Source organism: Moschus berezovskii, chromosome 11, assembly GCF_049115385.1.
Source record: "Moschus berezovskii isolate FMDL1 chromosome 11, NW_MosBer_1.0, whole genome shotgun sequence".
NCBI classification, from domain to species: Eukaryota; Metazoa; Chordata; class Mammalia; order Artiodactyla; family Moschidae; genus Moschus; species Moschus berezovskii.
In genome coordinates this window covers 107,476,716-107,498,531 of record NC_142470.1, presented here as the reverse complement: position 1 = coordinate 107,498,531, position 21,816 = coordinate 107,476,716, and the positions used below count along the sequence as shown (strand labels likewise).

The window sequence follows — 21,816 nt, the reverse complement described above, 5'->3', positions numbered from 1 at the left end:
AGGCACGTTGGTAACAGAAGAATACTATGAAAATTACTGACTACTGGTCTCTGAAATATCTATCTCTACTGTGATAAGTAGATTCAAAGCATAATCCAGTCCAGAGAAGGGTTTGTTGTTGTTTAGTCACTAAGTCTTGTCCAACTCTTTGCAACCCCATGGACTGTAGCCCTTCAGGCTCCTCTGACCATGGCGATTCTCCAGGCAAGAATACTGGCGTGGGTTGCCATTTCCTTCTCCTGGGGATCTTCCTGATCCAGGGATTGAACCCATGTCTCTTGCGTTTCCTGCACTGGTAGGCAGATTCCCACTACGCCACCTGGAAAGCTCACAAGTTACAGAAAGTCCCCTCTATTCCTAGTTTGATGAGAGTTTTTAATCACAAACTATTGTTGGATTTTGTCAAATGCTTTTTCTGTGTAAACCAATATAATATATAATTTTTTTTCACTTGATATGATGGTTTACACTGACTGACTTGAATGCTGAAGCAGCCTTGTACACCAGCGAAGAACTCCACTTCTTCACGGTGTATAATTCTTTTTATACACTGCAAGATTTAATTTGCTAAAATTTTGCTGAGAATTTTTGTATCTAAGATCATGTAAGTTTTTGATATGTAGTTTCCCCTTTTTCTGTAGATAGTAATCTACTTTTGTTATCAGAGTAATAATAGCTGTATAAAACCAAGTTGGGAAGCATTCTCTTCTCTTCCATTTTCTGCAAGAGATTGTGTAAAACTCTTTCTTAAATGTTTGGTAGAATTCTCCAATGAAACCTAGACCTGAAGATTTCTTTGGGGGGAGCTTTTTTTATTATTATTAAACATTAAGTTTCATCTCTATTACAGGACTACATAGGTTGTCTATTTCAAGTGGCTGTGTTTGGGTCTTTTGATAGAGGAAAGTGAGAGGGCTAGATTTGGGGAAAGGAGCAAATAGCTTGACTTCACAGTCACCCACAGCACCTATGGGTGGCAAGTTGAGGGACAGTCCTGGGTTCTGAGGCTGGAAACACCTGCCATGTCAGATCATAAGCCAGCACCTTCATAAAGCTTTACAAACCAACACCTCAGGGTGAGGTGAGAGAAGGGACAGTGTGAAGGTCATTATTGAGGACTGAGTTCTTTTTTTTATTGGAGTACAGTTTGCAAAATTCTGAAAGAGATGGGAATACCAGACCACCTGACCTGCCTCTTGAGAAACCTGTATGCAGGTCAGGAAGCAACAGTTAGAACTGGACATGGAACAACAGACTGGTTCCAAATAGGAAAAGGAGTACGTCAAGGTTGTATATTGTCACCCTGCTTATTTAACTTCTATGCAGAGTACATCATGAGGAATGCTGGGCTGGAAGAAGCACAAGCTGGAATCAAGATTGCTGGGAGAAATATCAATAACCTCAGATATGCAGATGACACCACCCTTATGGCAGAAAGTGAAGAGGAACTCAAAAGCCTCTTGATGAAAGTGAAAGAGGAGAGTGAAAAGGTTGGCTTGAAGCTCAACATTCAGAAAACGAAGATCATGGCATCTGGTCCCATCACTTCTTGGGAAATAGATGGGGAAACAGTGGAAACTGTGTCAGACTTTATTTTTTGGGCTCCAAAATCACTGCGGATGCTGATTGCAGCCATGAAATTAAAAGACGCTTACTCCTTGGAAGGAAAGTTATGACCAGCCTAGATAGCATATTAAAAAGCAGAGACGTCACTTTGCCAACCAAGGTCGGTCTAGTCAAGGCTATGGTTTTTCCTGTGGTCATGTATGGATGTGAGAGTTGGACTGGGAAGAAAGATGATTGCTGAAGAATTGATGCTTTTGAACTGTGGTCTGGAGAAGACTCTTGAGAGTCCCTTGGACTGCAAGGAGATTCAACCAGTCCATTCTAAAGGAGATCAATCCTGGGTGTTCATTGGAAGGACTGATGCTAAAGCTGAAACTGCAATGCTTTGGCCACCTCATGCGACAAGTTGACTCACTGGAAAAGACTCTGATGCTGGGAGCAATTGGGGGTAGGAGGAGACGGGGACGACCGAGAATGAGGTGGCTGGATGGCATCACCGACTCTGTGGACATGAGTTTGAGTGAACTCTGGGAGTTGGTGATGGACAGGGAGGCCTGGCGTGCTGTGGTTCATGGGGTCGCTAAGAGTCGGACATGACTGAGCAACTGAACTGAACAGTTGCCTTATGATGTATTCATTTCTGCTGTACGAAGAAGTGAATCAGCCATATGTATACATGTATCCCCTCCCTCTTGGACCTCCCTCCCACCCCCACCCCTCCCCTCTAGGTCATCACAGAGCACTGAGCTGAGCTCCCTGTGCTGTGCAGCAAGTTCCCACCGGCTATTTGTTTTGCACCTGGTAGGGTGCACTGATTTTGTGCTCCGTGTTACACAGGAGCGCTCATGTCCATGCTCCACAACAGCATCTTAGCACCTGGTGGTAGGGACGAGGAAGTTGGACCGGGCACAACAGATCCCTGGGACGTTTCGTTTTCTTCCACTTTGTTCAGACCGGGTAAATTCTACTGACTTCACACATTTTTTTCTCTATCATCTCTACGACTGTCACTCCACCAATTTGTTTTTTCAGTTGTATTTTTCAATTCCACAGTTACACTTGGGTCTCCTTTTATTTCTTCTGTCATTGCTGAGATGTTCTGCCACTTTCATCTGTTTCAATTACCTTTGAAGTATTCTTTTGATGGGCACTTTAAAATCTTTGTCAGATAGTTCCAACATCCAATTCTTTTAGGTGTCATCATCTGTCCATTTTCCCTTTCAAGCTGCGGTTGTCCTTTTTGTTGTGTTGTTATAATGAGTGATCTTTCTACTGTAGCCAGGGGGCTTGGATGTTACTTTAGGAGGCCGTGTTTAATGGTGAGGTGCAGGGCAAGGTCTGAGGGTGTGAATGCTCAGCTTCCCAGTGAGTGCTGCCAGTACTGCTCTGGCACAAGCACTGTACTGACTCACACTGGCTTGCTGTGGACAGCTTCCTGCTGGCCGTGCTCATACCAGAGAAAGGCGGGTGGGGAAGCAGACTGCCAACGAGCCCCAATTCCCACTACTTCTTCCTAACTAACTGATGATGGGTGAGGGCAGAGGCAGAACTTCCTCTTGGCTTCTACTGAAACTAGGAAGATAGGAAGGTGAGTATTAACTAACCCAGCTCACACCATTCCACTCCACCCCGATGTCAGGGAAGGCTGGAGGCTCAGAGTCCACTGAGCCCCTTTGGTATGGGGGTGAGAGGATCAAAGAGCCCACGAGTCCTCCTTCATGCCATCCAGTTAGGTTTCTTTTTTAAATTTTATTTCTTTGGCTGAGCTGGGTCTCCATTGCTGCCCGGGCTTTCTCTAGTTGCCCCGAGCAGGGGTTACTCGGCATTGCAGCGTGCAGGCTTCTCATTGTGGAGGCTTCTCTTGTTACGGAGCACAGGCTCTGGGCCTTGTGGGCTTCAGTAGTTGCAGCTCCCAGACTCTAGAGCACAGGCTCAGTAGTTGTGGAACAGACAGCTTAGTTGCTCTGAGGCATGTGGGATCTTCCTGGACCAGGATCAAATCCAGGTCTCATGCGTTGGGAGGTGGATTCCTTACCACTGAGCCAACTGGGAAGGCCCCAAATTAGGTTTCCTTTCGCTGGGTATACATGCGCAGCTTCAGCTCCTTACTGGGCCCACTGACACCAGGGATGGGGTGAATGTGAGTGGTCACTAACCCTAACTCTCACCTCCTGGTTTAGTCTAGTTGATGTCACGTAGGGATAGGGTTCACTCTTCACTGGACTCTGCTGACACTGGAGCTGAGGGTTGAAGGGCACTGGTAATTAGCTCCACCTTGCATCATGTCACTGGGTCTTGATATTGCTGAGTGCAGGTGAAATCTTATCTCTCCAAGGGATCGTGCTGACGTTACCCCAGTGGGAGAAACTGAGCTCTTTTTGCTTCCACCAGGCTAGGGATGGAAGATTAAGTTCCCTGCTCAGCTTCCCAGACAGCTCAGTGGTAAAGAATCTACCTGCCAATACAGGAGACTCAGGTTTGATCCCTGGGTCAGGAAGAACCTCTGGAGTAGGAAATGGCAACCCACTTCCGTTTTCTTGCCTGGGAAATTCCATAGGCAGAGGAGCCTGGCGGGTTAGAGTCCATGGGGTCATAAAGAGTCAGACAGGACTGAACAGCTGTGCATACACACCCAGCCCCACCAGCACCACCAGGAGGGGAAGGGCATTGCTACACCTGCTACCTGCTTCTGCTGACTTCCTCAGACTGGAGGTTAGGAGGAAAATCAGTTCCTGCCAAGCCCTGGTGAAGCTGGTGTGTGTGTGTGTGTGTGTGTTGGTCTGGATTTTCTGTCGCATGTAACTGGTGGAGAGGGAGTGTTGCCTGTAAGGTTTTCTATTGTGAGACCACCATTTCCCCATCGTTTGACTGCATACACAGGCTTTTCTTAAGGCATATTCTGTTTGTTTCAGTTCAGTTCAGTCAATCAGTCGTGTCTGACACTGCGCAACCCCATGAATCACAGCACGCCAGGCCTCCCTGTCCATCACCAACCCCCGGAGTTCAATCAAACTCATGTCCATAGCATCGGTGATGCCATCCAGCCATCTCATTCTCGGTCGTCCCCATCTCCTCCCGCCCCCAATCCCTCCCAGCATCAGAGTCTTTTCCAGTGAGTCAACTCGTCACATGAGATGGCCAAAGTATTGGAGTTTCAGCTTTAGCATCAGTCCTTCCAATGAACACCCAGGACTGATCTCCTTTAGAATGGACTGGTTGGATCTCCTTGCAGTCCAACGGAATCTCAAGAGTCTTCTCCAGCACCACAGTTCAAAAGCATCAGTTCTTTGGCGATCAGCTCTCTTCACAGTCCAACTCTCACATCCATCCACGACCACTGGAAAAACCATAGCCTTGACTAGACGGACCTTGGTTGCCAAAGTAATGTCTCTGCTTTTTAATATGCTGTCTAGGTTGGTCATAACTTTCCTTCCAAGGAGTAAGCGTAATTTCATGGCTGTAATCAGCATCCACAGTGATTTTGGAGACCCCCAAAATAAAGTCTGACACTGTTTCCACTGTTTCCCCATCTATTTCCCATGAAGTGAAGGGACCAGATGCCATGATCTTCGTTCTCTGAATGTTGAGCTTTAAGCCAACCTTTTCACTCTCCTCTTTCACTTTCATCAAGAGGCCTTTGAGTTCCTCTTCACTTTCTGCCATAAGGGTGGTGTCATCTGCATATCTGAGGTTATGGATATTTCTCTGGGCAATCTTGATTCCAGCTTGTGCTTCTTCCAGCCTAGCATTCCTCATGATGTACTCTGCATATAAGTTAAATAAACAGGGTGACAATATACAGCCTTGACGTACTCCTTTTCCTATTTGGAACCAGTCTGTTGTTCCAGGTCCAGTTCTAACTGTTGCTTCCTGACCTGCCTATAGGTTTCTCAAGAGGCAGGTCAGGTGGTCTTGGATTCCCATCTCTTTCAGAATTTTCCACAGTTTATTGGGATCCACACAGTCAAAGGCTTTGGCATAGTCAATGAAGCAGAAATAGATGTTTTTCTGGAACTCTCTTGCTTTTTCCATGATCCAGAGGATGTTGGCAATTTGATCTCTGGTTCCTCTGCCTTTTCTAAATCCAGCTTGAACATCTGGACGTTCACGGTTCACGTATGGCTGAAGCCTGACTTGAAGAATTTTGAGCATGACTTTACTAGTGTGTGAGATGAATGCAATGGTGTAGTAGTTTGAGCATTCTTTGGCATTGCCTTTCTTTGGGATTGGAATGAAAACTGACATTTTCCAGTCCTGTGGCCATTGCTGAATTTTCCAAATTTGCTGGCATATTGAGTGCAGCACTTTCACAGCATCATCTTTCAGGATTTGAAATAGCTCAACTGGAATTCCATCACCTCCACTAGCTTTGTTCGTAGTGATGCTTTCTAAGGCCCACTTGACTTCACATTCCAAGATGTCTGGCTCTAGGTGAGTGATCACACCATCGTGATTATCTTGGTCGTGAAGATCATTTTTGTACAGTTCTTCTTTGTATTCTTGCCACTTCTTTTTAATATCTTCTGCTTCTGTTAGGTCCATACCAGGACATGTATATTCTGTCCAGGATTTACGGGAGGCAGTAAGGAAACCCAGAGAACTTACTTCATTTTCTTCCCCAGTCCCTAGGTCTCTGGGCAGCCTGCCTTCTTTGTTCCCACTTTATACAATGAAATATTATTCAGCCATAAAGAAGAACAAAATAATCCATTTGCAGCAACATGAATGGACCTCAGACACAGAAAGACAATTATCATATGATATTGCTTATATGTGGAAAATAAAAGTAGGCTACAAATGAACTTGTCTACAAAACAGAAATAGAGTTACAGATGTAAAAAAATAAACTTACAGTTACCGAGGGGCAAGCGGGAGAGGGACAAACTGGAAGATTGGGGTTGAGATATATACACTACTGTGTATAAAATAGACACTAACAAGGACGTACTGTATAGTATAGAGAACTCTACTCAATACTCTGTAATGGCCTTTATGGGAAAAGAATCCAGAAAAAAGAGTGGTGGTGATTTAGTCACTAAGTTGTGTCTGACTCTTGTGACCGCATAAACTATAGCTTGCAAGACTCCTCCGTCCATGGGATTCTCCAGGCAAGAATACTGGAGTGGGTTGCCGTTTCCGTCTCCAGGGGATCTTCCTGACCCAGGAAAAGAGCAAAAATATGTATAACTGATTCACTCTGTTGTACATCTGAAACTATCCCAACACTTAAATCAACTAAACTCCAATAAAAATTTTTCAAAAAGAATCTCCCTATGCTTGTTCACTGTGTTCTGTGCAGGGTGTTTAACTGTTAAGAGGAAAGCCCTGGGAGGAATGGGGCCATTATATATTAGCAAAACCCAAAGTCCCTATTCTTCATCTTTATAAACACCTAACTGGGAGCCCATTCTATATACAGTCTTATATCATTTTTATTTACCATATCATACATTTTAAATTTCTGTAATAAACTCTTTTTAAGTATAGTTTTACAGGCTATAGAATTCCCCATTGATTGGCCAGAACATGATTTACCTAATCATTTTCCTATTCTTGAAAATTTAGTTTCCAATATTATTGCTGTAATAAATAATGCACTAATGAGACTGTTTGTGACCAAAAGTTTTCTGCAGTTTGGATTATAAGTTTAGATGAAGTCCCAGAAGTAGAATTACACATGGCCAAGAGCAACATGGAAGAAGTTCCTTTTGTTCTGACCAATAGTGGGAGGTGAACATACTCTTAAACATAAGGAAACTTGAGATAGGGAAGAGATCAGTTAGGCAGAGGCCCCAAAGTTGTTTCTCTGATCACTTATATGGCTGATCAATTACCCTCCTTTTGTAAACTGGCTCTTCCTGTCTTTTGCCTGTTTATCTTCTGGGTGCACATGTGCTCAGTCATGTCAGACTCTTTGCAACCCCATGGATGGCAGCCCGCCAGGCTTCTCTGTCCATGGGATTATCTTGGCAAGAATACTGGAGTGGGTTGCCATTTCCTTCTCCAGGGGAATCTTCCTGACCCAGGGATCGAACTCACATTTCCTCAGGCTTCTGCATTGGCCAGCAGATTCTTTACCACTGAGTCACTTAGGAAGTGTGGTCGCCTTCTGAGCACTTACAAAGTCTTTGGGAATAGCCTCCCAGGTAGAAGATATATGACTCTACACTCACAAGATGTAATTTTCTTAAGTCAAAAAGATACCTATCAACATCAAAAATCAGCTAGGAACTAAATTAATTAATCTGTTTCCCCATTCAACTACTGCAAAAATCAAGTGCCTAATGGAAAAACACCTGCCAATTAAACGAAGACTTCAGATGAAGATAAGACATAGGAAGAGCTTCAGATTTCTGGCTAATGCTTGATCTTGAAAATTCTGCTGTTTAAAAAGAATAAACATTTCCTGAGTCTTACCTGTAGCAAGACGACATTGTCACCTTCAAAAGTAACAAACACATCTGTGTCACATTTTAAGCCTGAGATTTGATTCTCCATCATGTAACCCTATTGCAAAAAAGAGGAAGAAAAGACAAATTTTATATTTGCAGTCCCATCATTATAAAGGACTAAAATTTTCTTTCAAATTAAAAACATACAGACAATTAGGGAAAAAAAGAAAATAACTTTATTTCTCTTATCCAGAATAACTATTCTAAGAATTTTGACCTATTCAATTGGCTTTTGGTCCATAAAGATTATTTGCGATGTGGTCTTCATTAGCAGAAAAAACATCTAAAAACAGTCATGTCATATTTTTCCAAAATATTTCAATAAATTATGCTAGCTTTTCTATTCCAAATCAAGGTGGGCTTCCCTGGTGTCTCAGTGGTAAAGAATTCACCTGCTAGTGCAGGAGACTTGGATTCAATCCCTGGGTCAAGAAGATCCCCTGGAGAAGGAAATGGCAACCCACTCCAGTACTCTTCTCCAGGAAATCCCATGGACAGAGGAGCCTGGCGGGCTACAGGACATGGAGTTGCAAGAGTCAGACATGACTTAGCAACTAAACAACAAATTCATGATTATATCCCACAAAATGCAGGTGAATGATGCCTCCCCAACCCAACTACTGATACTAAGGATAAAACAGGTAACTAATGAGAACCTCTGTATAAGCACAGAGAACTCTATTCAATGTGGTGACCTAAACGGGAAGGAAATCCAAAAGAGAGGGGACATATGTATACATATAGCTGATTCTCTTTGCTGTACTGCAGAAACTAACACAATATTGCAAAGCAACTGCATTCCAATAAATTTTTTTTTAAATGAAGCAGAAAAAATTTAGCAAAGCTACTTATGATTCTTGGGAGATGTCGTAAAAATACTAAATTGCCACTCTGTCTGTTAATGTCCTTAAATACTCTGTATCCTGAATATACACTGTTTCCAGCCCCCCATTTCTTCTTTTTTTCTTTTCTCACTTCCTGAAATCCTTGTTCAAAGGGCAGCAGCCTGCTGCTCCTTTCCAAAGTTCTGAAGTGTTTCTGCACACACTCTGGGAGAACCAGCTGCCCACGAGAAAGTGGATCAGCCCCAGGCCAGAAGCGGAGGGAGCAGAGCTGCCCGTGTTTGGCCTCGGGCCCGTCACCTTCTCAAGGCCCCTGCACTCTCCTTCCAGCTCATCGTTCTCCCCCGTAACTCTCAAGATCCTTCCCTCTCTCAAAATCTGCTTCCAGATCAGTCCAGCCACGTGAGTTACACCGGAGGCGGCTGTTGCGCCGCCTCTCCTGGGAGGATGTGCACTTAGCACTTTGGCTCTGCTAGGCAGCGACCAGCTTCAGCCTCTTCAAGCCACATGGGCCAGAGAGGGTTACAGAGGGTATACGCTGGGGTAGCTGTGTATTCCAAACTCATGGTACCCATTATCTTTGGGGTGTGTGTGTGTGCTCAGTCACGTCCAACTCTTTGCAACTCCATGGACTGTAGCCCACCAGGCTCCTTCACCCATGGGATTTCCCAGGCAAGAATTCTGGAGCGGGTTGCCATTTCCTACTTCTGACCCAGAGACTGAACCTACATCTCCTGCATCTCTCTCATTGGTAGGCAGATTCTTTACCGCTGAACCACTTGGGAAGTCTTCCTGGGGGACCCACTTCATTTATGAAAATGGCCACTTGAGTGACAGAAGTGGGCAAGAAAGGGGCACTCTGGGTTCCTGATGCCCAAGGGAAGCATCCCTGCTTCCTGCCCCAAGAGTCATCCTCTGATGCTCCCCTCCATCTCCTGGCTCCCCTCAGCATCACTGCAGTCCAAGCAGGCCTTCTGCACAATGTTAGTTTACAGAAGCAAGGGCCTCTTCAACTCTCATTACTTTCATAAAGGTAAAGTGATCGTGTGTGTGTGTGTGTGTGTGTGTGTGTGTGCTAAGTTGCTTCAGTCGTGTCTGACTCTGCTACCCTATGGACTGTAGCCCACCAGGCTCCTCTGTCCCTGGGATTCTCCAGGCAAGAATCCTGGAGGGCTGCCATGCCCTCCTCCAGGGGATCTTCCCAATTCAGGGACTGAACCCATGTCTCTTAAGTCTCCTGCACTGGCAGGCGTGTTCTTTACCACTAGCACCATCATGGTATTTATGCATAAATAAATCAGTAGCATTTCCAGTCTGGAGAAGCTGGGCCTCCCCATCCCATCATAAGCACAAGGTAAACCCCACTGCTACCCCCCAGGCAAACCAAGTGAGATCGGGTTCTGAGTGAGTGCGATCAGGCCCGGAGAGTGTCTCCCTGGCCAGGGAGTAGCTGAGTCAACTTTCACCATCATCCTTCTACTATCTGTGAAGAACCCGCCACCAGCCAGATACCCCATTGGGTGCTTGATCCAAACTTCATTTATTATGTCACTTAATCCTTTTCTTCTTCTCAACAGCCCTGTGAGGTAGGCGTTACTCTATTTTACAGATGAAGGGAGTGAGCCTGGAGGGCTATACTCTTGAATAATCTATCAAGTTCTGGTGCAGAAAAGATGAACATAGTATATACCACCTCGGACTTGGGAAGAAGCCATTCTACATAAGAAGTGTACCTGCTGAAGGCTTAAAATAACAATTTTGAAGAAACAAAGCACTTTTTCCTTGAGCGTTGAGCTCTGGTCTCTTCCAGCAGGGGAGGAAGGAACAGGAGCTCTATAGTTCTGACACTTTTGAACTGTTCACACTGCCCTGGAAACCAGGCCAATCGGGGCTTTCAAATGACCAGACCAACGGGCCACTTGAAAGGCAGCAAACCAGCACAGAATCCTACTGACTCTCACAGAACGGGCACTGGGACTCCATGAACATAAACAGGCCTCATGTTCCTCTGTTAGTTCTTCACACACATTATAACTGATTTGAGACTCAGATAATTGATTTGAAATCGATGCTGAAACTCAGCTCTGAATGCCTCTCTTCATTTGAAAATTGAGTAAAACTGTGTGACTATGACTCTGATCACTTGAGACTCTCCAGGGTCCTGACTGAGCCAAGGGGACAAGGCTTACAGCCCTCAAAGAGCTGGTGGACAACTGAAATGAAGCAGTGGAGAGAAAACCCAAGGGCTAACCACGTGCGAGGTGGCACCCTGGCCAGCACATCACCACCAAGCTCCTGAAACCACCGGGGCAGAGCCACGATCTAGTCTCCATAGAACAGCCTGAGCGGGGCAGAGCGGGGACCGCCCGGGGCGTCCTGGCAGTTGCAGCCTCACACTGTCCCCTCCCACAGCCCATCCTCCCCAGAGCCGATGCCTGTGAGCCCCGCCTCTGCCCGGAGGAGGAGCGACTCCTCGGGGCCCAGGGTGAGGGGACTGGCTTCCTCTGTGGTGCTTCCCAGAGAATACCAAGTACTTCAGCGAACTGGCCCAGCTGTACTGCCTGCTCTGCACTCCTAACCCTGCCCGAGGCATTTCCCCCATCTTTCAGCCACAGGGCTCCCTCATGCCCTGTTGGGATTCTGTTTCATTTTTCTAAGCCTCAAAATGGTCTCAGGTTTAACTGGGGAGCCAAAGAGGCCCACTCGGCCAGAGGACCGCACATCATCCACGGTTCCAGGCTCCTGATGAGTCTGTGGTTGAAGCCTTGTTGGGGAATGGACTGGGTTCCCACCCTGCCTGTCACATTGGGCATCTCTCCACCACAGGGCTGAAACTTCAGCCTCCAATGTATATCAAGTCAAATCTAAAAATTTACTCTGGAGAGGCCCTATCACAACATTATAGACAGTGTGTGCCTGAGTGTGGGGGATGTGTGTGTGTTCTAGGCTGACCTGTGTCCCCTGAAGTTCCTAACCCTCAGGACCTCTAATGTGACTGTATTTGGTGATAAGACCTGTGAAAAGGTAATCAAGGTTGAATGAAGTCATTGGGATGGGTCCTAATCCATGATGACTGGTGTCCTTATCAGAAGAGACATTAGGAATTTGTATCAACTGATGCTGAAGCTTCAATACTTTGGCCACCTGATGTGAAGAGACAACTCATTGGAAAAGACCCTGATACTGAGAAATACTGAAGGCAAGAGGAGAAGGGGGTGGCAGAGGGTGAGATGGTTGGATGGCATCACCGACTCAGTGGACATGAGTTTAAGCAAGCTCCAGGAGATGGTGGAGGACAGGGAAGCCTGGTGTGCTGAAGTCCATGGGGTCACAAAGAGTTGGATATGACTTAACAACTGAACAACAACAATCCCGCTATTGTGTGAAAACTGTATAAATCTTAATTCTATTGAATTGGTTCATTGTGCTTTTCAGGTCTACTACATTCTTCTACTTTTCTGTATATTCATTCTATTAATTTTGAGAGCTTGATATTGAAATTCCAACTAAAAATCTTAATTTATCTACTTAAAAAATAACTGTAATATATAACGGAACTACATGTTCTGTATTCTCCAAGTCTCCTGTAAATGCATCATCATACTTTCATAATTTAAGCAATAAAGAGAAAGACAGTAGAGGCCCTGGGACACACACAACAGAGGGAGAGCATGTGAGGACACAGGGAGGAGACGATCACACACGGGGCCCGCGGGCGGCTCAGCGGTAAAGAATCCGCCTGCAGAGCAGCAGACCTGGGCTCAGCCCTTGGGTCGGGAAGATCCCTGGAGAAAGGAATGGCAGCCCACTCCAGTGTTCTTGCCTGGGAAATTCCATGAACAGAGGAGCCTGGCGGGCCACAGTCCATGGGGTCGCAAAGAGTCAGACATGACTGAGCAATGAAACCATCACCGCAGGCTAAGCAGAGAGGCCTTGGGAGAAACCAATGCTGCCCACACCTTGATTAGGACATTTAGCCTCCAGAATTGTGGGACAATACATTTCTGTTGTTTAAGCTTTGTTATGGCAGTCTGAGCAGTGTCTGTGTGTGCGCACGACGTGTCTGTCTGCCTGTACGTGTGCAGTATTATCTCGGATCCTGCTTGCTCTCCACCAGAGGCAAATTGACATGAGCTGTTGCTCCAATGTGAACAGATGCCCTGGAGTCTTAGGAAATTCTTCTCTCCACCATCCTCTCAAGGCACTCCCTAGCACCTTGGGTTTTCATTATAAAATGAAGTGGTTGTTTCCATCATTTTTCTTCTCTTCCACCTTGGACTCTTCTAAGCAGGGGTCTTGGCTTATACATTTCAGGTTGGGGACTGGGGAGATGAGAAAAACGAGGGGAGTGAGGGAAGAAAGAGGTTTAATGCCCCCAAAAAGTGAATAATATTTTCCATTAGCTTACTTCACTGTGAATAAAGAGAGAAATGTGGACTAGACAGAACGAACTCTAAACGATGTGCTCCCCAAGCCAACAGCATCCTCGGGGACACATGGGCCAGAGTCTGGGAGGAAAGAGCAGGCTGGGTAGACACGTTACTCTAGCCTTGCCTTCTGGGTTACATCGGCCTCCGAGTAAGTAATTGTGAAAGTCATTAAGGTTGTGTCCCATTTCAGTGAGGGCCCCACAAAACATATTTTATGATTTCAACTTTATACACTGAAAAGTTTAATATGTTCCTGCTGCTTTTCACATCTCTGATTTTTTTTTTTAGTATATGATTACGTTGAAGAAGTATATCAGAACAAAATTAGAAACATGTTTTCTTCCCCCCACCCAACCCTTTAAACCCACGGAGGGTACATTTTGTTCAATTTTAGAAGACGAAGATAAAATCAGTCTTATCTTTTTGGCTAAAGGAGGGTCAGTGGAAAATAGAGAGACCATCCAGGAGGGACTTCTTGTGTCAATTTTACACCAACATATCTCTTGGAAAAGACCCTGATGCTGGGAAAGATTGAGGGCAAGAGGAGAAGGGACAACAGAGGATGAGATGGCAGGATGGCATCACTGATCCAAGACATGAGTTTGAGCAAACTCTGGGAGACGGTGAAGGACAGGGAAGCCTGGTGTGTCGCAGCCCATGGGGCTGCAACGAGTCAGGCATGACTGGGTGACTGAACAGCAACAACACATCTGTGCCACCTGGCATGGAAGAGAACCCGTGTGTGTGGTGACTGGGGTGTGTGTGTGTCACTGTTCCCTTTCCTGTGACAGCTGTGATCAGGGTGGCGTCTCCTGACAGCCCAGCAGACAATGGATGCTCTGATGCAGTAGTGACAAGTCATCCTGTCCTGCCCTGTGTGCTTTGGAATGACCCTGAACTCTCAGGGCTTATGAAATGCGAGGGAATTCATCTATGGGTGCCATCACCAAATGTTTGCTCAGGGTTTGTACTGCAGACACTGTGCCACACACTGCAGACCACAGACACAGTCCTGTCGTCAGAAGACAGACAGGCACCAGTCAAGCAGACAAATAAAACAGGTGATTAAACAATCGGTGGTAGGATAGCTGGCTAAAGAAGATGTGCCGTTACACATACACAATGGACTATCACTCAGCCTTAAAAAGGAACAAAACTGGGTCCTTTGTAGAGATGTGGCTGAACCTAGAGTCTGCCATACACAGTGAAGTAAATCAGAAAAACACACAGCATATATCAACACATATATGTGGAATCTAGAAAAATGGCACGTATGAAACTGCTTGCAGGACAGGAATAGAAATGCAGACGCAGAGAACAGATGCGTGGATAAGAGGGTGGGACGAGATCAGCATTGACATATATACACGACCATGTGGGAAACTGCTGTACAGCACAGGGAGCTCCGCTCAGTGCTGGGCGATGACCTAGAGGGGTGGGATGCAGGGGAAGGGAAGTCCACGGTGCAGGATATGCACAAATCCAGCTGATTCACTTCATTGTATAGCAGAAACTAGCACAACACGTAAAGCAATTACTTGCTGTTGTTCAGTCACTCTGTCATGTCCAACTCTTTGCAACCCCACGGACTGCAGCATGCCAGGCTTCTTCGTTCTTCACCATCTCCTGGAGTTTGCTCAAACTCAGGTCCATTGAGTCAGTGATGAAATTATACTCCAATAATTAAAAAAAAAATCCTCTGAGGTAAGCGCCAGAAAGGAAAAGATCTGGATTCCATGAAGAAAGAATAAACAATAAAGACCTCTTCTAACCGAGATGCCAGAGAAAATTTTCAGGGCTTGTTTAACTTGGAGCCATAAAGAGGTCAGCCAAGCCAGAAATGGAGACAGTTTACTCCAGGTGAAAGAACAGCATGTGCAAACACCCCATGGCCAGGAAGGAGCATGGAATGTTCAGGACTGGAAAGAAGGCTGGACTGGAGGTGGTGTGTGGGGAGGAGAGTGCCCCAGAAATAAGACTGGAAACACGTTATCAAGTGACTCAGTACCTCCAGAGGTATCGTGGACATTCGTTTTATTGAATATGTTAAGTTAGGTGCAATGTAAAGTCATAAGATAATTTTATTGGAATAAGATGACTTGTGATTTTTAAAAAACGGCTCTGTCTGCCAAGTGATCGCAGCCCACAGGAGGCAAGAGAGAAAGGGTTGGACTAGTTGGTCAAGATGGGAGACCTGGGTGGCCTGGAGTTAGAGGGAGATGGGCTTGGATGAGCTGCGTGTGTGTGTGTGAGAGAAAGAGAAAGCCTGGGCCACACATTAACGGGTGATGTATGGTGTGGTGTTTACCAAGTTGAGCATCCTGGCAGGAAGTATGTTTATAGGAAAAGATCAAATGTTCATATCTATAAATGTTAGATATGAGAATCAGTGAGACATCCAAGGGGCCTGGTCAAAATTAAGGTTAGATACAAGACTCTGCAGATGCAAACAGATGTCTGGGGTGAAGATATAGTGTTGTCATTACATAACTCTTCAAAACCAATGGAAGGAACAGAATTATCAAGAGTCTAACTACACAGGGGCTTCCCAGGTGGCGCTAGTGGTAAAGGACACTCCTGCCAATGCAGGAGATGAAAGAGACAATGGTTTGATCCCTGAGTTGGGAAGATGCCCTGGAGGAGGAAATGGCAATCCACTCCAGAATTCTTGCCAGGAGAATCCCATGGACAGAGGAGCCTGGCGGGTTGCAGTCCACAGGGTTGCAAAGAGTTGGACACGACTGAAGCGACTTAGCATGCACACACTAACTACACAGGAAGAGAGGACTCAGGCTCGTGTTATGGAAAATGCTAACATTCTGAGGTCAGGTAGAAGAAAACTAGCAGAGCAGAGTAAGAAAACGAAGAAGCAGAAAGGGAGCTGAGAGCATGCTGTCCTGACACCTTGGGAGAACGCTGTGTTCAGCAGGGAGGGGTCAACCAGGGCAAAGGCTGCTGGGAACTCAGGCAGATGGGGACCCAGAAAGACCCTCTGGACAGAGTCTTAGGGAGTCAATGGCAACTGGCCCAACACAGTTCAATAAGTACGCAGGCGTGACTCAGAAGGAGAACCAAATTTGCTTGGGACATCTGTCCCTGGCAATACAGCAGATGAAAGAGTCTTTAACTAAAAATTAAATTGCCAGTAGAACCACTGAAAATATGCTTAATAAAATATTTTTTAAAAATTACTTTGATGCATATCAAACTGAAAAAGAGAAGTACTCAGAAGCTGAACTCAATAATAAAGCATGACACCTAAATGGGTAGCAGGTGATGAGACCAAGTGAGAAGTTACATATAAAGAAATCTGTATTATAGCTAGGATATGGAAGCAACCCATCCACAGATGAATGGATGAAGAAGTTGTGGTGTATATATACAATGGAACACTACTCAGCCATAAAAATGAGTGCATTTGAGTCAGTTCTAATAAGGTGGATAAACATAGAGCCTATTACACAGAGTGAAGTAAGTCAGAGAGAGGAAAACAAATGCCGTACATTAATGAATTATGTGAAATCTAAAGGGTGGGCCTGATGAACGTATTTGCAGAGCAGCCGTGGAGACGCAGACATGGAGAACAGACTGGACACAGCGGGGGAAGCAGAGGGTGGGACGAATGGAGAGAATAGCATGGAAACATACACACTACCGCATGTAAAACAGAGGGCCAGTGGAATCTGCCGTGTGACACAGGAGCTCCAGCCTGGGGCTCTGCGACAGCCGAGAGGGGTGGGCTGGGGTGGGAGCGGGGAGGGAGGTGCAAGAGGGAGGGGACATATGCGTGCCTATCACTGATTCATGTCCATGTATGGCAGAAACCAACACAATAATGTAAAGCAATTATCCTCCAATTAAAAAAAAATAAAAATTTTAAAAAGAAAATAAAGGTCAAGAAACAAAATAAAGACACCTGTATAAACACAGTCCTCTGGGAAAACAATGTCTACCAGGGATTAAGTGAGAAAACACCACTCCTCACTCTAGAAGATAAGGAGGAAATTTGCTAGTCTCAGCTCTGGCTGTGGGTGGAGAGAGAGAAACATCTCTGCTTAGAATTCTGACCCTGGCCTGCATTCATATGACTCTAGGGCCAGAATCCATACTCTCTATGAGGCCCTCAAAGCTACAAACACAAAGACAGAGACAAAGCTACAAACCAGTTCAAGCAGGTTGTGGTCTCCAGTCCTCTGGCAGAGAATGCAGATCCTTTCTGCCTGGAAAGAACTTACCAAGATAAAGCTCCAAAATTCTAGCATCACAAAATGCAAGAGCAAGAAAAGGACAATTAGAAGAGATAGATAACAATCAACAGAATCAAAATTTCAGAGGGAGCAGATATTACCTACTTCACCAAGAAGGATAACATAAGCACAAAGAGACAATATTGAAAATGACAATGGCCGAGGACTTCCCTGGTGGTCCAGCAGCTGAGACTCTGTGCTACCAATGCAGGGGGCCCAGGTTTCATCCCTGGTCAGGAAACTAGACCCCACATGCCACAGCTAAGACCTGGCATAGCCCAATAAAGAAATAAACAAATAAAAATAAATATTCAAAAAAACTCAGTGGCCTATAATTGTCCAAAATTGTCAAGAGACACAAACGTACATATTCAGCAAATACAAATGACCCCAAATAAGAAAAATAAGGTAACAAATTCATACGTAGATACATTACAGTGAAACCATATATCATCAAAAAATAAAATAAATATCTTTAAAGAAGCAAAGAGAAAAAAAGAGACAGCCATGAAAAATTATAATTAGACATACAACTGATTCCTCAGCAACAAGAGAATCCAGAATAACAGTAAAAACTTCAGATGCTGAGAGAAAAGAACTGTCACCCATGAATTCTATCCTTAACAGTGCTTAACCTTTCAAGGCTGAGAATGAAATAAACATTTAGACAAAGAAAATTAGGGTTACTGTCAAAGACCCACACTATTCTGAAGAAAGTACTCCATGAACAAGGAAAATGACAAAAGAAACACAAGAAGGAATTGTGAGCAAAGAAACTGGTTAAAAAAAAGCGGTAGTTCTAGAGAAATTCTGATTCCATATAATAACAAATATGACAGCTAATGCCTGAGATTAGAAAACATATTACTGAAGTAATGGACAAGTATGCTATGGAACATGGGAGCTGACGATTAGTGACAGCAGTTGAAGCTCTCATATTGTTGGGAGAATGGAAAAATGATGATTAATTTTAGACTTTGGATGTTAAAGTACATCCTCCAGCTGCTACAGTGACCACAAAATGAATACAATAGGGACTTCCCTGGCAGTCCAACCGTTAAGACTCCACGCTTCCAATGCAAGGAGACAGGTTCGGTCCCTGTTTCCCCGACCAGGGATGGTACAGTCAAAAAAAAAAAAGAACACAGTAGAATGGAAACTGGAAGAGAGAAGAATGGAAAGGTTGGGATTCGGGGTGGGGAATAAAATAAATCTGAAAGAAAGTAAGAAATCCAAACAAACAGAGGTAAGACACAGCAAAATAGAAAGCAAAGAGTAAGATAGAAGAAATGAACTCAGATACACCAGCAATGAAAACAAACATTTAGACTAAACAGATAAAAATGAGGTTGTCAGAGTAAACAAAATCTAAAAACCAGATAAGTGTTGTTTATAAGAAACATCAATGCAACACACTGACACAGACAGGCTGCGTAAAAGCACGGTACATATAAAGACCAACCAGACAGAAGCTGTCACCCTCAAATTAAAACTGCGCAAAATACACTGTAAGGCATTAGTAAAGCCGAAGAGAGTCACTGCAAGAAACTGAAGGGTAAATTCACTAGCAAAATAGGACAATTCTAAATCTGTAGCCATCTAATAGCACAGTTTCACAACTTCAAAAGAATGAGACCAAAATTGGTACAAACCCAAGGAGACACCAACAAACCCACCATCAACAGTAGATTTTAGTCCCCTCAATCACTGATAGATCAGACATATCACAACCTCAGTAAGAATAGGGAGTATTGGAATAATGCCACTAATCAGCCTGATTGATTGGTCACATTTACAACCCGCTAGCTCATTAAGGAATGCATCTTCCTTTGAAGATCATACGGAAACTGGCCACGTTCTAGGTCACAAAGTAGCTCATAATAAATTTGTATACCTATGGCTGATTCATACTGAGGTTTGACAGAAAACAACAAAATTCTGTGAAGCAATTATCCTTCAATAAAAAAATAATCTGTATCACACTGGCCATTTTCTCTGACTACAATGGAATTAAGGGGGAAAGCAACGTAATAATAATTATTATAATGACAACAAAATAAGAATCAAAGAGTCACTAAAAAGAAGACAATATGTACAGTGGTTGTACTTTGTAGCCAAACCATTTCAGTTTAAATCTTGGTTCTGCCAACTCAGGAGCTCTGTGATCTTGGACAAATTGCTTAAAATCTCTATGTATTCTCATTTTTCACATGTTAGATTGGAGGCATAATGGTCCTACTTTGTGAAGATGTTGGGAGGATTACATAAGTTAATACATGTAAAATGTGAAGATTGGTGGCTGGCACATAGTAAGAATTCAACAAAGTTTGGCTATTAATATCTCGAAATGCTAGACATTAGGAAATTTTTTAAAAAGCCCACTCAGCCAATTCACGGGTCAAATAAATCATTATGGACATTAAAACTTAAATGTTTATAACAGAATTGGAGAGAAGGCAAAAATTAATGAGATAACATGCAAGTTAATGTAACAAAAGAAGCTGCTGCTGCTGCTAAGTGGCTTCAGTCATGTATGACTCTGTGTGACCCCAGAGACGGCAGCCCACCAGACTCCCCCGTCCCTGGGATTCTCCAGGCAAGAACACTGGAGTGGGTTGCCATTTCCTTCTCCAATGCATGAAAGTGAAAAGAAGAACAGAAAGCAAATAAACCCAAAGGGAGTAGAAGGAAATAAACAATGAAGAAAAAAATCAGTGACATGGACATCTCAGATACAATCTGGAGATCAACAGAACCAAAACTTTATTTGAAGGTAAAAGAAAGCAGATCAAGAGATAAGGGAATGGGGAAAACAAACAATATTAGGGTGGCAAAGGGAGCAAGGTTACAGATACAACAGGGATAAAAGGCAAGAGGGGATTATGAACTTTATACCAATCAATTTTAAAAAGAAGAAGTGGACAAATTAATAAGCAAATATAAATTACCAAAACAGACTCAAGAAGAAACAGAAAACCTGAATGGCTACAACTACTCCAAGAAAGAGAATTAATCATTTTAAATGTCTAAGAAAAAAACTATGAGAACAGATCATTCCATTTTATGCAAACTCTTTAAAAGAGGAGAAAAAGAAGAAATTCTCCCTCCCCAATTCATTTAATGGGGTTATTATAATTTTTATACCCAAATTAGCCGAGGTCAGAACTAGGAAAGAAAAACACAAGACAATCTCATGATCTCAGATGAAAAAATCCTAAATGAGCACTGGCAGAACCAACAGTGAATTAAAGACACACACACACACAGAGTCATGACTAAGCTGTATTCATTGCCAAACCCAAGATATATTAAACATTAGAAAATACAGTAATGTAAATTCACCACAAAAACAGATTAAAGCAGGAAAATGTGTGATTATCTCAGTAAAATAAAGGAATATAAATAATTCCATAAAATTTAGATCCATTCATAATTTTAAAATCAACCAAAAAACTAGCAAACACACAAAAGCCTCTACATAAACTAAGGGTGAAACATACCTGCCTTAACATGATAAATACCCACACCAAACACCAGCCCAGAGTATCCATACCAAATAAAATCCTTAATGGTGAAAGAGCAAGCACGTCCCCATTAAAGTCAAGAATAAAATATAGGTGCCCATTATCAGCCACTTCTTCAACCACTGCATGGGAAGTCCTGGCCACTTCAATGATATGACAAAGGCATATATGTAAATAATTGAAAAGGAAGAAACAAGCTGTTCGTGTTTCATAGGGAATGTGATTAGGATCATAGAGAAACACAAAAGAACTACAAGCAGCTTGTTAGAATTGTCATGACAGTTTAACAAGGTTGCTAGATATAAGATCAACACACAAAATTCAACTCCATTTCTATACATCAGGCTGAAAGGACTAGTGAGAAAGTATTTAAAACCTACCACATATATCACAACAGATATCTACTCAGCTACAATCTGACAACTGTCTCACCACCCATACAATGGGGACATCAGCAGGCATGTTCACCCAATGTGACTCCATTCCCTAGCCAAAAATATCTGGGTTGGGAAGGACACCAACTCCAACTGAGCCAGGGATTCAGCACGAGATCTACAAGACCCCATCTCAGACAGCAGCTGGAAAGGAGATGCTGTAAGCTCCACAGCCAAAGAGCAGCCACATCCGCAGAGGAGCAAGAAGAATGGGCAGACCCCAGGGGGCAAAGGCTAAGACTACGCCCCAAAGGAGGAGAAACCAAGGGCAGGGCTGCCTTCATGCCAGGCTCCTTCCCGGTTCCTGGTCCTCACGAGGCC

At 44.0% G+C, this 21,816-nt stretch overlaps 1 protein-coding gene across 2 annotated transcripts in view; it reads right to left on the bottom strand.

Moving 5' to 3' along the window:
- ACOXL (acyl-CoA oxidase like) overlaps nucleotides 1–21,816 on the bottom strand; it is a 354,770-nt gene that overhangs the window by 116,090 nt on the left and 216,864 nt on the right. Inside the window, exon 13 of one of the 2 annotated variants that reach the window (XM_088841686.1) lies at nucleotides 7,984–8,073. The exons of the other annotated variant lie outside the window; for it this stretch is intronic. Within the exon in view, the coding sequence (XP_088697812.1) occupies nucleotides 7,984–8,073 (90 nt within the window). The remainder of the gene's footprint in view (nucleotides 1–7,983; nucleotides 8,074–21,816) is intronic. 2 annotated transcript variants of the gene reach the window in all.